At 36.1% G+C, this 16,214-nt stretch overlaps 1 protein-coding gene across 4 annotated transcripts in view; it reads right to left on the bottom strand.

Annotated features, from left to right (window-relative positions):
• Window positions 1-16,214, bottom strand: part of TMEM232 (transmembrane protein 232) — a 271,759-nt gene that overhangs the window by 157,632 nt on the left and 97,913 nt on the right. For all 4 annotated transcript variants that reach the window (XM_032845118.1, XM_032845126.1, XM_032845132.1 and 1 more), the window contains one exon: window positions 6,731-6,909. In XM_032845118.1, the coding sequence (XP_032701009.1) occupies window positions 6,731-6,909 (179 nt within the window). The remainder of the gene's footprint in view (window positions 1-6,730; window positions 6,910-16,214) is intronic.

Genomic DNA, 16,214 nt, shown 5'->3' with positions numbered 1-16,214 from the left:
CTGCTGAATTGCCTGTACAGAAGAGCCTTGCTCATTGCAAGTCTCCCTGGAAGTATTTCAAACAAAGCACATCAATTAACATTTGTTTATTATGCCACTATGAGTATATGACAGTTTTTGATTTCTTTCCCAAATTCTCAGGCAACAGTTGGGTTTATATTGCTTTTGTCAGATGAAGGTTCATGTTTAGGGATCTATTTAGAATTGTTTTTCATTTCAAATACTCTATTAAATATTTCACCTCTCCTGTAACCTCCATTAAGCATCAAATTTCATGAACAGATATAACAAGATTTATAGATGACAGGATGCTATTCTGGATTTAAAATCATGCAAGACATGAGAACATATAGGATAATTAGTTGAAGATTTACCAGGGATGCAGATAAATCGAGGTATTAAGTACAAAATTTTATTCATTAAATTCAGTAGTTTATCATATGAATTGCACATTTACTTTTAAAGCATAAAAAGAGAAAATTTCTACTTAATTCCATAAACATGGAGGTATATTCAATCCTTCTGAAACAAATCCTTCCCACTATAATGTACAATAGTTTATCATTAAGGCTTTGTTTCACTCTGTGTAGGTAATACAACGATGACCTTACATGATGAAAGCTTCTGGCAACAAGGTGTTAGGAGGGAAAGAATAAACAAAGGTTGTCTTATAAACATAGACGTCTGCATCAACTGAAATAAAAGTAGGATACATATTTTATTTTAGATGGAAACATCTGAGACACAAGCCTTCATAGGTTTAGAAATAAATAACCTTTGTAGTTTTATTACTGTATGTAAGTGTTGCCAAGTTAGTGTCAAAAAGAAAACAAGGAAAGGAAACCTTGATTTTACCATGCACATGTTCTGTAAAATTAAACACACCTCAACGATAAGGTATATAGAAAGTGTTCAGACTATTCCAGACAAGAAAGCACGATTTTAATATAATCAAAATATTTGCTGTAACACATTACACCTATAGTCTAAATGTGCTCCTTCTTTTTGAAATCATTTTGTTTTTGTCTTATTCAGATACCTGAAGTTTAGTTGTGTAACTTACTCTACAGTATCACTGATTAACTCCCTTAAAAAGGCATCTTTAAAATCTGAAATCAATATGAGTATTATTTTTCTCAGAGAAATAAAGCATGAAAGGGAATGAATATCAGCTGTGGAATTTAGGAAAGAAGATCACATTGGAGTAACACAAGAACAGAGCACAGAGACCACAGAGAGAAAAACCGAGAACTGCATAGATGTTAATCACTTTGGTCACTTGGCCACATCGGTCATTTGGCCATTATTATTCCTGAAACCCACTATAGACATGTTAATATGCAATTTAACATTAGGAAAATATCATCTAGTAATAAACTGAAAAAAAACCCTTTATGACCGAAGTCATAAAAAGGATGCAAAGAACTCCATTTTAGGGGTGCAAAGAACCTCAGAATAAACAGAACAGTTGATTAGAACTTAATGTTGTATCGATACCAACATAGAATTCTTAGCCTATAAAACTACCCTTCAGATTCTTTCTTTTAAAGATTTTTTGTTTATTTATTTGACAGAGAGAGATCACAAGTAGGCAGAGAGGCAGGCAGAGAGAGAGAGGAGGAAGCAGGCTCCCTGCTGAGCAGAGAGCCCGATGTGGGGCTCGATCCCAGGACCCTGGGATCATGACCTGAGCTGAAGGCAGAGGCTTTAACCCACTGAGCCACCCAGGTGCCCCTCCCCTTTAGATTTAAATGGAATAAAAACCTCTTCAAGTAAAGGAAAATTAACAAAATTAGACAACAGGAGATTCTTACTAAAAGAATATGAAAGGGTTTTCTTTGAGCAGAAGAAGAATAATGCTGTGCAGAAGGTCAGAGATTCAAGAAGAAAGGTAAAGAAAGAAACATGCAGGGGTGCCTGGGTGGCTCAGTAACAAGTAAAAGGTGTAACCATCAGAAAAATAAAGGGGGTGGAATGAAATGGTATAAAAAAATCTTCCCAAAAAAGGCAAAAAATGAGATTTTAAAAAGGAAAGGATGTACAAATAGAATGGTAAATAACAATATGTAGAAATAAACACATATATTATAATGATATTAGATGTAAATAGAATAAACATTGAAATTTAAAGACCATAATCTTTAGGTTAAAAAAAAATACTGCTCCTCCAAAGAGCTGAACATAAAAGAATTCAGAGAGCTTGAAATAAAAAGATGGAAATAGATATGCAAACACTAATCAAAAGACCCCTCATAAAAGAAAGCTGCCATGATTACACTCACAACCAAAAGGTACAATTATTATAAAGAAGAATATTTTAAAATGAGAGCATCATCATTGAGCACGGTAGAATTGAACTAGAAATCAAAATCATAAGTAACAGCAAAACCTCCATATGTGTGGACATTAAGTCATGAACTTGAGTAAATTGTGGCTTAAAATAGAAATAATAGTAGAAATTAGAAACTTTTGATTTGAATGATAATTAAAATATTACTTATCACAACTTTCAGGATACATCTAAATTAATGTAGAGAAGGAAATTAAAAGTATTAAAATCATATGTTAGAAAAATGCTGCAAGTCCGTGACAAGGAACACAGTTAAGTAATTTTGGAAAAGGAGCAACACATTAAATGCAAGGAAAATAGTGGAAGGAAATATAAATTTACTACCAGATATTAAAGAAAACATAAAATTAGTAATTAGAGAAATTAGAGAAAATATAAAATAGAATATCAGTATCAAGAGAGTCAAGGTTTTTTAAAACTTTTTTAAAGATGATTTATTTTAGAGAGTGCACACATGGATGGGGGGAGGGGCAGAGGGAGAGAGAGAATTTCAAACTCCATGCTGAGCACGGAGATGGATTCGGGGCTCAATCTCACCACCCTGAAATCATGACCCAGGCCAAAGTCAAGAGTGAGATACTTGGGCACCTGGGTGGCTCAGTGGGTTAAAACCTCTGCCTTCGGCTCAGGTCATGATCCCAGGGTCCTGGAATAGGACCCGCATCGGGCTCTCTGCTCAGCACGGAGTCTGCTTGCCCCCCTTCTCTCTCTGCCTGCCTCTCTGCCTACTTGTGATCTCTGTCTGTCAAATAAATAAATAAAAATCTAAAAAAAAAAAAAAAAGAGTCAGATACTTAACTGACTGAGCCACCCAGGTGCCCTGAAAGTTGTTTTTCAAAGGACAAAGAAGTTGATTAAATCTTTAGCATGATAGATTAAAAAGAGAACAAAAGCAAAAATAGTATCAGTCAGGAATGAAGAACGGAATATCATGCCAGATCCTAAAGACACTGTGATATTATAGAAAGATATTATGAGCAACTTCATAAAATATCACATGAAATTCCTAGAAAAAATAACTGATGCAAGGAGAATTAAAGTCTAGGAAGGTACCCAACTGTAAAAGAATTCCACAGGGCACCCAGGTGGCTCAGCTGGTCCAGCATCAGACTCTTGATTTCTGGGTCATGAGATTATGCCCCACACTGGGCTCCATGCTGGGTGTGGAGACTGCTTAAGATTCTTTCTCTCCTTCTTCCCTCTGCCCCTCCCCTGCTGCTCACTCTCTCGGAAAAAAAAAAAAAAAAAAAAAAGATGTTAAAATTAAAACTTTTCTATATGTATCTATGACAAATTGTGAAATACTACAGAATTTTTAAGGAAGACATTATGACCACACTACAAAATTCTCCCAGGGAATAGGGGAAAAAAAGATAATCACTTCCCAATTCATTCCATAGATAGAGCGTAACTCTGATGCAAATCCTTATAGAAAACATTATAAGAAAAAAATTCATATGGATGCAAAATATTATCAAAGTAAATATGACAATATTAAAAGTGATATTATGTCATCATCAAGTGTTTTCATTCCAGGAATGCAATGATTGTTCAACATTAGAAAAAGCAAACAATGTAATTTACCACAGTATCCATGGGCAAGTTACTTCATCTTTCAAAAACTAAATGTCCTTATTTAAAATTTCAATTTCCTCATCTATAAAATCAGGAGCATGAAAATACAAATAACATACGGTTTTTATGAGGATTAAATAATTAATGCATATAGCGCTTAGCACATGGCACACAGTAAGTGCTCAACAAGTCTATTATCAATGCCTTTAAAAATGATAAAAATGAAAGAAACAACATTTATATTAAATAATTTAGCTGACTAAAATCTCACATATGCAACTCTTACTATGTCAAAAAAAAAAAAAATCACCCAAAACTTAGAGGTTTAACACAACTATTTTTTTTAGGCCACAGTTAGGTCAACAATTTAAGGTAGACACAGCAGAACGGTTCCTCTGGTCTTAGCTGGGCTCATTCATGTTCCTGTAGTCAGGAACTGGGTACTTTTTGGCTGGGGTGAGGAGGGGGTAGTGGATCAACTAGGATGGCTTGTCTCCGTGTCATATTGTCTCTCATCTTCCAACTGGGTAACTTGGGTTTGTTCCCATGACAGTTACAGTGTTCCAAGAGAAAAAGAAAAGGCAGGCCCCATTCCATAAGCATTTTTAAAATCTCCATTTGGGAGCGTCTGGGTGACCCAGTCTTTAAGCATCTGCCTTTGGCTCAGATCATGTTCCCAGGGTCCTGGGCTTGAGCCCTACATTTGGCTCCCTGCTAGGCAGGGATTCTGCTTCTTCCTCTGCCTCTGCCCCTATCCCCAACACACACTGGCTCTCTCTCTCTCTCTCTCACACACACACACACACACACACACACTTTCTCTCTCTCTCTCTCTCTCTCTCAAATAAATAAGTAAAATTTTAAAAATAAATAAATAATAAAAAAATAATAAAATCTCCACTTGTGTAACATTGGTATTGCCTTACTGTCCGAATCAAGTCATGTGGTCAAGTCAAGTCTTTGAATATCGAAGGAATCATGCCAAGGATGTGAATATAGGGAGTCTTAAATAAACTGGGGACAATTACTCTAATAATGTACCAAAAGTTTCTAGACAATAATTCATTATTTTAAAAAGATATAAGGAAATGTATACATGATTTTACCCAAAACAAATTATCCACCTATTAAAATTCAGTAAGAGGGCGCCTGGGTGGCTCAGTGGGTTAAGCTGCTGCCTTCGGCTCAGGTCATGATCTCAGGGTCCTGGGATCGAGCCCCGCATCGGGCTTTCTGCTCAGCAGGGAGCCTGCTTCCTCCTCTCTCTCTCTGCCTGCCTCTCTGCCTGCTTGTGATCTCTCTCTGTCAAATAAATAAATAAAATCTTAAAAAAAAAATTCAATAAGAAAAATTTTCTCCCACAAACCATAAGAGACTCTTAATCTCACAAAATAAACTGAGGGTTGCCGTGGTTGGGTTATGGACATTGGGGAGGGTATGTGCTAAGGTGAGGGCTGTGAAGTGTGTAAACCTGGAGATTCACAGACTTGTACCCCTGGGGGGGAAAAAAATATATGTTTATAAAAAATAAAATTAAAAAAAATATTAGAAGTCTAATGTTTTTAGATAGTCCTCCATAAAGATTTTTACTCCAAGTCAGATTTATTGTTGAAAAACAAGAGGCATCTGGGTGGCTCCATTGAGTGACTGCCTTCGGCTCAGGTCATGATCCTGGAGTCCTAGGATCTAGACCCACATCGGGCTCCCAGCTCCATGGGGACTCTGCTTCTCCCTCTGACCTTCTCCCTGCTCATGCTCTCTCTCACTCTCTCTCTAAGTAAATAAAATCTAAAAAAAAAAAAAAAAATTTGTTAAAAAAAAAGAAAAAGAAAAAAGAAAAACAAGGAGTTTAAGGTTTTGTTTCCTACTAAGAATCTGGAATGTAGGTATTCTGTGTTGCAATGATGTCCCCCCCATATGCTTTGACAACCCATTAGGCACAGTTAATTCATTATTTGCTCTTCTTACTTGTTAACATGAATTCACATTTCTAATTATTATTAGAAAACAGGATATTAAGAGTGTTAGGATAATTGCACATGTGAAAGCAAGAAAAAACCAGAAACTTCAGTGACAGGAAAAAAGTGTGCTTTAGGGTAACAAACAAATTAACCTAGCTCAAAATAAGACATAGAAAAGGAAAATAAATGGTGGGAGTTTAAAAATATCATAGGATACCATATAGATAAAGCATTCTGGAAAATCAAATTTGCATTTCATGAAGAATGGATAGCTAATGTCATAATGATTTTCTTTGAATGAGAAGAAAAATTATCTATAGCCATTCAACTAGAACAAGAAAAACCAAGAACTTGTAAAATACATATTGAACTTTAAAGAAAAAGAGTAGTGTTAGTGAATCTAGATTTGTGATGTGTATTATTGAATGCTGGAAGGAAAAACTTACAAGCAAGATAACTAAATAATTTACCATCCAAACTGAGACACTTTTGAGAGTGAATTAATTCACTACTAATAAGAAACTTGGAAAATTTAGGCATAGACCCAGGCTAACCTGGGCAAACTGGAATGTGTGGTTAGCATACTTAAAATGTCTCTTAGGCACAAACCCAAAGCAAAACGATTATTCTTCCCCAAAATCACCTCCTCTCTTCAAGCTTCTTGGTCAGAAGATTGCCAACCCTCTTATCTTTAACTAAACAGAGATCAATATTAAATTTTTAAAGCAGTGTTCTCAGCTGAGTCACTGATACTGAATATGGACATTCTCTTCTCCTTGCAGAGAAAGGACAAACACTTTCTGATAATGTAAGTACCAATTTATTGTCTTCTCCTTTATCTTACCTGAGCTATATATATGCCATTATGGATTCGCCCATCTTTCTCATGATCTTTTGTTTTCTGTAATATTTGCCATATTTTGTTTCTAAATCCATCCTGCTCATCATCTCCCCGAAGTTCCCATAACATTTTCACCAAGTTATATATTAAGCTGTAGTATCCAATCCATGTCACTTGATCACCTGTTGAAAAAGTATATTCTTTGGGAAAACATTGTTTTATTCATCTTAGAAAAACACAGTTTTGTGAAAAAGAAAAAACTGGATTTTGCTAATATTTTAAAGCCTGAAATTCTGAGCTTTGGAATTTGTTTTACTCTTTACAGCACTTATTCCTTTAATTTTAAAAGATCATAGATTATTTAACAATTTCCAGCCATAAGAAAAGATCTGCACCTAACTAATATCATTCCTCAAAAATTTAAAGTTGGACAGGTAAACCAGAAACTATGTATAAAAAAAAAAAAACAAACTTGGGATTCAAGGAAAGAGGCATTTGTTCAAGGCAATAGGAACACTTAGACCACCATGGTGAATTTTTACAATGAGCTAGAGAACATGAGAAAAATCACTGCCTTTTATAAAAATGACCAAGCTCAATGAAACATTTGAACCAAGAGAAAGCCTTGAAAATAATGTGAAAAGCAGACATAATTGCTAATATAATTAAAGGCTGCAAGATTTTTTTTTAATAGTAGAGACATAAATCAACTAAAATAGAGGAAAGGGAACAATGGATCCAGAAGAGATTTTTAAAAGTCTAAAACACTCCTTCTAAGATGTATTACAATTAGTAATTTATATAAATTATCAAGGTCCACTTCTAAATTATACTTCTCCCATAAAGAAAGGAGGAAGACGTCTCTCTTTACCTTAATTATTTCTTACTTCTTACCTAGGTGGTATATTGCTATGCAATACTATTCAGGAGAAGAGAATTCTTTTTTTTTTTTTAAGATTTTTTTTTATCTGGGGCACCTGGGTGGCTCAGTCATTAAGTGGCTGCCTTCGGCTCAGATCATGATCCCAGGGTTCTGGGATCAAACCCAGCATTGGGCTCCCTGCTCGGCGGGAAGCCTACTTCTCCCTCTCCCACTCCACCTGTTTGGGTTCCCTCTCTCACTGTCTCTCTCTCTCTGTCAAATAAATAAATTAAATCTTTTAAAAAGATTTTATTTATTTGAGGGAGAAAGAATGAGAGCACGAGTCGGGGAAAGGGGGTTAAAGAAGAGAGAGAGAAACAGATTCCCCACTGAGCAGGGTACCTGATACAGGGCTCCATCCCAGAACCCTGGGATCATGACCTGAGCCAAAGGCAGCCACTTAACCAACTGAGCCACCCAGGCACCCCCAGGAAAAGAGAATTCTAATTTAGGTAGTGATGGGATAAATTTGGAGAATAAAATAATACAGCAAGTTTCAAAGAGTATATGAACTAAAGTTAGCCAAAGAGCAACATAAGAATAACAATTATATGTGAAGCAGATTAAAAAAAAAAAAAAAGAAAAGGAAGAGAAGATTCAGGAAGGGAAATAGAAGGGTTTCAGAGTCAATTAAATTCTGTATTGTACTGTCCCCTAAATCCTGATGATAGTCTGCATGACACTGGAACTCATCAGTGCTCGTCTTGAGTAAGGACGTACAATATGAAGTAAGTACAGTATGAAAAAGTCAAAATCCTTAACATTTCCTAATTCAATACAGATTTTTATAATCCACACTAGTAATAACAATAATTATTATTATAACTGGAAAGCTTTTGGCATTCCTACTACTATGTGCCCTTATTCTAGTCCTCACTACAATCCTGCTATGAAAACCATATTATACTTAGCATAATAGATAGAACATATGACCTTCAACTTGGTTGAAAGTCCTCTTTCAGTTGATGAGTGACCTAGCCAGGTGAAGGTGAGTCTTATCTTATTCCATGCAGCACAACCTTTCTAATTCATATAAGTGCTTTTCCTTCCTTTTATTCCATTCATAAGAAAGGAAGAGACTAGAAGGTAGAAAGAGGCAGAAGTGAAAGTATGTGCACATCTTAGAAGTGGGAGGAGGATGGCAAATATCCGCTTCCAAACTTAAGGCATCTTTCATCATTTGTATTGCAAATACAAGGCTATAGTTAAGCAGCCAATTCTTTTGAAAATGTAATTTTCCTCCACAAAAAATTTGCAAGTTAAAATTAGTGTGCTGCAGTATTTGAAATTATATGTATGAATTGATGTAAGCAAGATGATAGAATAGGAAGTCCCCAGCCCTCATTCCCTCATAGAAACAATTTGGCAGTCATCCATAAACAAAAGTACCTTTTTCAGGATCTTAGATCCAGGTAAGAGATTGTAAAACACCAGTGGAACCCAAGAGTGAGCAGGCAGTACCACACTCAAGTGGCGCACCTGTTGGCATGTATGTGATGCCAGCCGTGGACCTACTGTGAACTCAGCTCTAGCCCTATTTATCCATAGTCTTATCCACTAAAGGACCCAGGAGAAACCATGTCCGTTGGTGCCCCCAGTAACAGGCCCACTGTCTGTGGGCCCTGAAACAGCTCTGTGATCTGGCTTCAGCTTCACTCTCCTGTGGTCCAGAGGTGCCTCTTCCCACCCAGGAACCCACCCATGGACCTGGCAGGAGTGTGCTCAGGGAAGTGACATCCACTTGCACCCCAGCTAACAGGCCTAATATTTGTAGATGCAGAGATGGTTTCATAACCAGGCTTCTGTCCTGCTCAACCATGGTCCTGGAGGTGGTCCCATCTGCTTTGGGACATGTGACAGAAATTGTGCCTACTCATTCCTTTGGCAATGGACCTACTGACTCCCAGTAGAGAGGTAGCTGTAAGAAGCCAGAAAGCAGAGGATGATAGCAAGGGTCTTAAACTTAGCTGAGTTCATATTAGAAATGGATAAGGGGTACCTGGCTGACTCAGTTGGTGGAGCATGCAATTCTTTATCTTGGGGTTGTGAATTCAAGCCCCATGATGGGTATAGAGTTTACGTAAAAAAAAAAAAAAACTTGTTGGGGCTTTCGGCTGGATCAGTGGTAGAGCACACACCTCTTGTCTCAGGGTTGTGAATTAGAGCCCCAAGTTGGGCATATAACCTACTTTTTAAAAATGGATAAGGTAAATAAATAACTAAAGATAAATGGGGTCAGATTAAGTGGTAGATATTTGAGCAAAAGAGCAGTGTCCTACATGTTCAATGAAGTGTTATGTCTATCCAAACAACAAACTGGGAAAGCCATGCAGGAATTTTATGAGGTAATCTAGGTCTTTACTGTGATGAGCAGTAGAAGCTTGGAGAGTAAAGGCCAAACAAGATATTGTAGGGAAGATCTAATAATACTATTAAGCTATGGAGGAAGAAAGCATGAAGTGGAAAAGAATAGTGCATTTTTTTAAGCTAAGGAACTTGAAACAATAATGAAATCACTTGCAGAAAAGACATTATTGTAGAGGAGTCAGTTAGGGGAGAAAGGAGATAAAATAATACTTGGAAAATGTGGCATGGTTGGGATAAGAGTATCTAATTTTCAGAGGCCTATAATTTGTTGTAAAACTATAGCTAAAATTTAAGTAAATTACAGAATGAAATTATGGATGTGTGATTCTATCAGAAAAATAAGGCTTATCAAAAGACATGAAATCTTGCCATTTGTGATGACATGGATGGAACTAGAGGGTATTATGCTGAGCAAAATAAGTCAATCAGAGAAAGACAATTATCATATGATCTCCCTGATATGATTAAGTTGAGAGGCAAAGTTGGGGGTTTGAGGGATAGGGAAGGAAAAAATGAAACAAGATGGGATTGGGAGGGAGACAAACCATAAGAGACTCTTAATCTCACAAAACAAACTGAGGGTTGCCAGGGGTAGGGGGGTAGGGAGAGGGTGGTTTGGTTATGGACATTGGGGAAGGTATGTGCTATGGTGAGTGCTGTGAAGTGTGTAAACCTGGTGATTCACAGACCTGTACCCCTGGGGCTAATAATACATTATATGTTAATAAAAAATAAACAATTTAAAAAAAGAAAAATAAGGTTTGAACTTAATATGAGTAACAAAGCAACTATGAGATTTAAATTAATAATTCTGGAATTATGAACCTCAAAAATTTTCAAAAAGCAGCTTTGAATAACAATATGATAACTAAAATATACTGTGAATTTTAACCCACTTATGTATTGGTTTATAGAGTCCCAAACTCTTTACATTAATAAGGATTGATTAAAGTACATATAAGCCACCTTCAAATATTTTAAATTATTGGTTACTGAGGAATAAATATTTTATAAGTCTATAATAGTCAAATCATTGAATTGAATATGATTTGTTTTTAGAATCTATAAGACCAGTGATTAGTCCATAAAATATATTCTGGTAACTGAGTTCTCAAACTCACCAAACTTTTAAAATGCCATTGATAATTTTTAAACTGAGCTGTTCACCTATTGATTACAGTGAAATATTGCTTACAAATAATACTTGTAGGGAAAATCTATTGCATCCAATTGACTGACAGTTAATGGGAAAAAAAAACTTATAAAGACAGATGGGATGTGTTACAATTGTCATAAAAGGCAGAATGAAGTGTAATATGCATGTCTAGACATTTTCCAAGAAGCATACCTGCTATGAAACTCTTCATTCAGGGACTAAGCTGAAGAATAAGGCACTCTTTTGTTCTGCTTTGAGTGCCCCTATGGCAGCTATTACATAGATGTTACTTTAAATATACTGAGAGAAAATATGTGCTAAGCAGACAGTATCCTAGGAAATAACAAAACTGAACCAAAACAAAATTCTTAATACATTTTGAAAATGTATTAAGAAACTATGCTGTTTGAAATCCTGTATCATGATCCTTTATTTCTAGCAATGTTTTATTTTAGTGTTTGAACTCCATGGAAGCCTTTAATTGCCAGTCTAGATATTTAGATTTCACAAATTCATTGAATGTGTAATATGAGTATTTCTACTCATATGAATGAGTATAAATGAATGCAGCCTTTACAATTTTGACAAATATAATTTGGCAGAATCAAATGTATCACTAAAACGTAACCTGACTGTAAGATGTAGTTTAAAACATGATCTTTGTGAAATGCCACATAAAGGAAAGGAACTAGATCAATGCCAAGAAACCAATGGACAAGAACCAGTCAGCACGCCAGGCATTTAACAAATATTTACTGAGTCAAAGCTATGTGCCAATGGCTCTTCTAATGTGCCAAAGAAAAAGACAGTGTTACTGCTCTCAGGACATTTAGTTTTAGTAGAGAAAGACAGATACTAAAAAGGTAAACAGAACAGTATCTGCTCATAATGAATGTCAGGAAAATGACAGGAGGTAGTAATGTGTTCATCAATGACTGGAGAAGAAAGCCACTATAAACACAATGAGAGAAAGATCACCATGAACACAGAGTATTCAAGAAGATATGATGGAGGTGCCTGGGTGGCTCAGTGGGTTGAGCCTCTATTTTCAGCTCAGGTCATGGTCTCAGGGTCCTGGAAGCGAGCCCCTCATCAGGCTCTCTGCTTGGCAGGGAGCCTGCTTCCCCCTCTCTCTCTCTGCCTACTTGTGATCTCGCTGTCAAATAAGTAAATGAAATCTTAAAAAAAAAAAAAATGTAAGATATGACGGATTTTTAAAAAGTTAACCATCCAAGAAGCTGGGGGATTGTAGCATCTGTGAATGCAGAGGCCCACTCTGAATTATTATGGTGAATTTGTAGGCCATGGAAAGGAGTTTGGAATTTATTCCTAGTGTAATGAAAAGTTAACAGAGCATTTTAAACAAGGAGGGGAACTGATTTGCTTATGTTTTAAAAATATTTTTGGTTTCTTGATAGAAAAGATTCTAGGGAGTATAAAGGAAACAGGAAGACTTTCAGTTTTTGTAGTCATCTAGAAGCAAAGTGATGATTTCACAGATTCAAGAGTTGTACAGTAAAGAATTAACAATGTTCAGAGAGAGGGCTGGCCTTTGCCCTTGCCTTCTGGGAGGCGACTCTTAGGCATTAGAATTTCCTGTCTGATAAAAATGTCTTTGCTTACATGGTAGCCTTAGGCCATGGTATCAATTTGTCCTCTGGAAGGGCCAGAGACTGAGATCAGCATGTGTATGTGACTGAACCCCAATAAAAATTCTGAATACCAAATCTTGGTGACCTTCCATAGTTGACAATACTCTATGCAAATTGTCATACATCATTGCGAGGAGAATTAAATGCTCTCTGCACAACTCCTGGGAAAGGACAATGGACAGTTCTGTACAACTGTCCTGAACTCCGCCTTATGTACTTTTTCTTGGTTAATTTTAATCTTTATCCTTTTACTACAATAAACCATAACCATGAGTAAAACTGCCTTGCTGAGTTCTGTTAGTTCTACTAACAAATTAGCAAACCTGAGGATGCTCAAAGTCCTAGGTGATTTCAGAACTGAGAGTAGTCTTAGGGACCCTTGAACTTCATAAGAGATAAAGACAGAGATGTAGGGGGGATATACTTTGGATAACTAGTAGAAGAAATAGAAATTCTAGTGTACTCCTTATTTTCAGAATATTACACTATAGTGATAATGATTTTCTATATCTATATACATATTAAATATGGATAGTTATTTTTATATATCATCATATTTGATCATTACACATATTAAACAAATACCTAACAGAATAAACCAAAGAGAACAAAAGTATTACTAATTTACTCAGTTTTGTTGCAGGTAATATAGAAAACAAAAATCAAAAAGCAAAAGTCAGCTGATTCCTATATTGGCATAGAGCAGTTAACTGAAACATGATGGCAAGTGGAATGCTGCTGTGAATACAAAAATTTAAGGAGCTGTGGGATGCCTGGATGGCTCAGTCAGTTAAGCACCTGCCTTCCGCTCAGGTCATGATCCCAGGATTCTGGGATCAAGTTCTGCATCAGGCTCTTTGTTCAATGGGGAGCCTGTTTATCCCTCTGCCTGCTGCTCCCCTTGCACTCTCAATCTCTCTCTCTCTGACAAATAAATAAGATCTTTAAAAAAAAATTAAAGAACTGAGTAGAACTTGCCTTGCTTAACTTTTATATCTTTTTCCATAGTCAAGTATGGCAATATGTTGATTAAAAATAATTATCTTCTGTTGGTACAATAGGAAACCAAAGAAGAAAGTGGTCTATTTGCTTTTCAAGAACAAACTGTGAATCTTATAAATAAATTAAAGAAATATCAGACTTCTGATTTTTTGATATATTTTAAGTTTCATTAAACTAAACAATACCACCCTTATTTTGGACTATCTCTATGGAAATAGTTAATCCTCACAAGTTTTTTTTTTTTTTTTAATTCAAGAGTAAACAAAGAAAAAAGAAAAAACTAACAAAGATTATTTTGGAAATTAAGAAAAAGGCATGATAACTTTACATTTATAAGCACATTACATACAAAATTTATTTTAAAATCCATAATCTTGAAGAAACTAAGATTCTGAACATCATCTAGAACATGAAAAGTGAGCTGAGACTCATCCCAAACTTCTGACATTCCAAATATCTGACACCAAGTCTAGTTCAGCACACATTACATTCATCTACAACTGAGCCATTTTGGTGCTTTTTTCCCTCCTCTTCTTACTAAATTTCTCATCCTTCACCCTTTTGGTGGGGGGTGGATTCTATTGTTTTCTACTGTTCTTTCCTGTAAGTAGTTACTTAGAAAGTCTTTAAAAATTAAAATAACTGTTGGGGCACCTGGGTGGCTCAGTTGGTTAAGCATCTGACTTTAGCTCAGGTCATGATTTCGGGTTCTGGGGATTAATGCCTTCATCAGGCTCCATGATGGGTTCCCACTCAGCAGGAGTCTGCTTGTCCCTCTCCCTCAGCCCCTCCCCATCTTGCTCTCTCTCTCTGTCTCTTTGTCTCAAATAAATAGATAAAATCTTTTTTAAAAAATTAACTGTTTACTCAAAACAGTAAGAAGTATCTGGATCAAATAAAGGAATAATGATTTCTGTACCCATCAACATATTATCAAGTTACTTTTAATAGATGTGAGGGGTAAAGAGCAAAATGACCATAGCATATGAGTATTCATTTCTGAACCAGATTAAATGACAAACAAAGTCAGAAGCACTCTGGAGGATCTTACTATAATTCTGGCTGGTACAGCAAAGGAGGTTACAAGTATCTAATTGAGTTATTTTCTTTTTTTTTATTTATTTATTTGACAGACAGAGATCACAAGTAGGCAGAGAGGAAGGCAGAGAAAGAGGAGAAAGCAGGCTCCCCTTGGAGCAGAGAGTCCGATGTGGGGCTCGATCTCAGGACCCTGAGATCATGACCAGAGCCAAAGGCAGAGGCCTAACCCACTGAGCCACCCAGGCGCCCCTTAATTGAGTTATTTTCATTAATGTTATACATTTACTTCTAAATTCATCCGGATAGAAAGCCAACATCTCTCATTCTTTTTCTTCTCTACTAAGGTATATTATTACAAAAAATGATTCCTAAAATTGCATATTGCAATATACTTTAATATCATTAATATTTTTTCAAAATCTCACTCTTTCTAGTTCATGGGTTTTTTTTTTTTTCCTTTTCCCACTATGTTAAGCCACAGATGGATTTGAGACCACTGGCTCAAATGTGATATATCTCTGTATTTATGCCTCAAAAATGTGAGTAATGTTCCCAGGAGATTTTCAGCTCCTTCATTTGAATAAAGACTTTTACATGGTCAAAAACTTCTAACTGAAAACTCCAGCATGTCATTTTAACCCGTCCCACAAAAGGAATAGTAGCAACCAAAACAGGGAATAAATAGAATTAGATAGTGGAATCTTTTAGTTTAGACATGTGCAGAGCTAGATTAAGATTCATTTTTAGAATGAGAGCAAAAACTTCCCAAAAAGAGCTGTAACATTTAACTTTCAAAAATCATGGTAACCATTTATCCTGGTTATTTGTGCTTTATGAAGACCCCCATGTAAACTTAGAAAATTAGGTCTTGGGGTGCCTGGGTGGCTCAGTCGGTTAAGTATCTGCCTTCACTTCAGGTTATGATCCCAAGGTACTGGGATCAAGCCCCACATCGAGCTCTCTGCTTAGCAGGGAGCCTGGTGCTCCCTCTACTTCTCCCTCTGCTTGTACTCTCATTCACTCTGTCTGTCAAATGAATAAATAAAGTCTTGGAAGGAAGGAAGGAAGGAAGGAAGGAAGGAAGGAAGGAAGGAAGGAAAAAGAAAGAAAGAAAGAAAGAAAGAAAGAAAGAAAGAAAGAAAGAAAGAAAGAGAAAGAGAGAGGAAGGAAGGGAGGAGGAAGGAAAGAAAGAAAATTAGGTCTTATCTCTACAATTAGTATCTATTTCTACAATCAATACAGATTAAGTTTTGGTTGCTGAGGCAGTATTGACAAGGAAGAAAATGGTTAGCTTTACCCATATTTATTGGGTATAAAGTAGTCTTAGATCACAAAATAAAGCTCCTT

The sequence above is a fragment of the Lontra canadensis genome, unplaced genomic scaffold, assembly GCF_010015895.1.
Source record: "Lontra canadensis isolate GAN:19392208 unplaced genomic scaffold, GSC_riverotter_1.0 scaffold4, whole genome shotgun sequence".
NCBI classification, from domain to species: domain Eukaryota; kingdom Metazoa; phylum Chordata; class Mammalia; order Carnivora; family Mustelidae; genus Lontra; species Lontra canadensis.
This window is presented reverse-complemented; position numbering and strand designations above follow the sequence as displayed.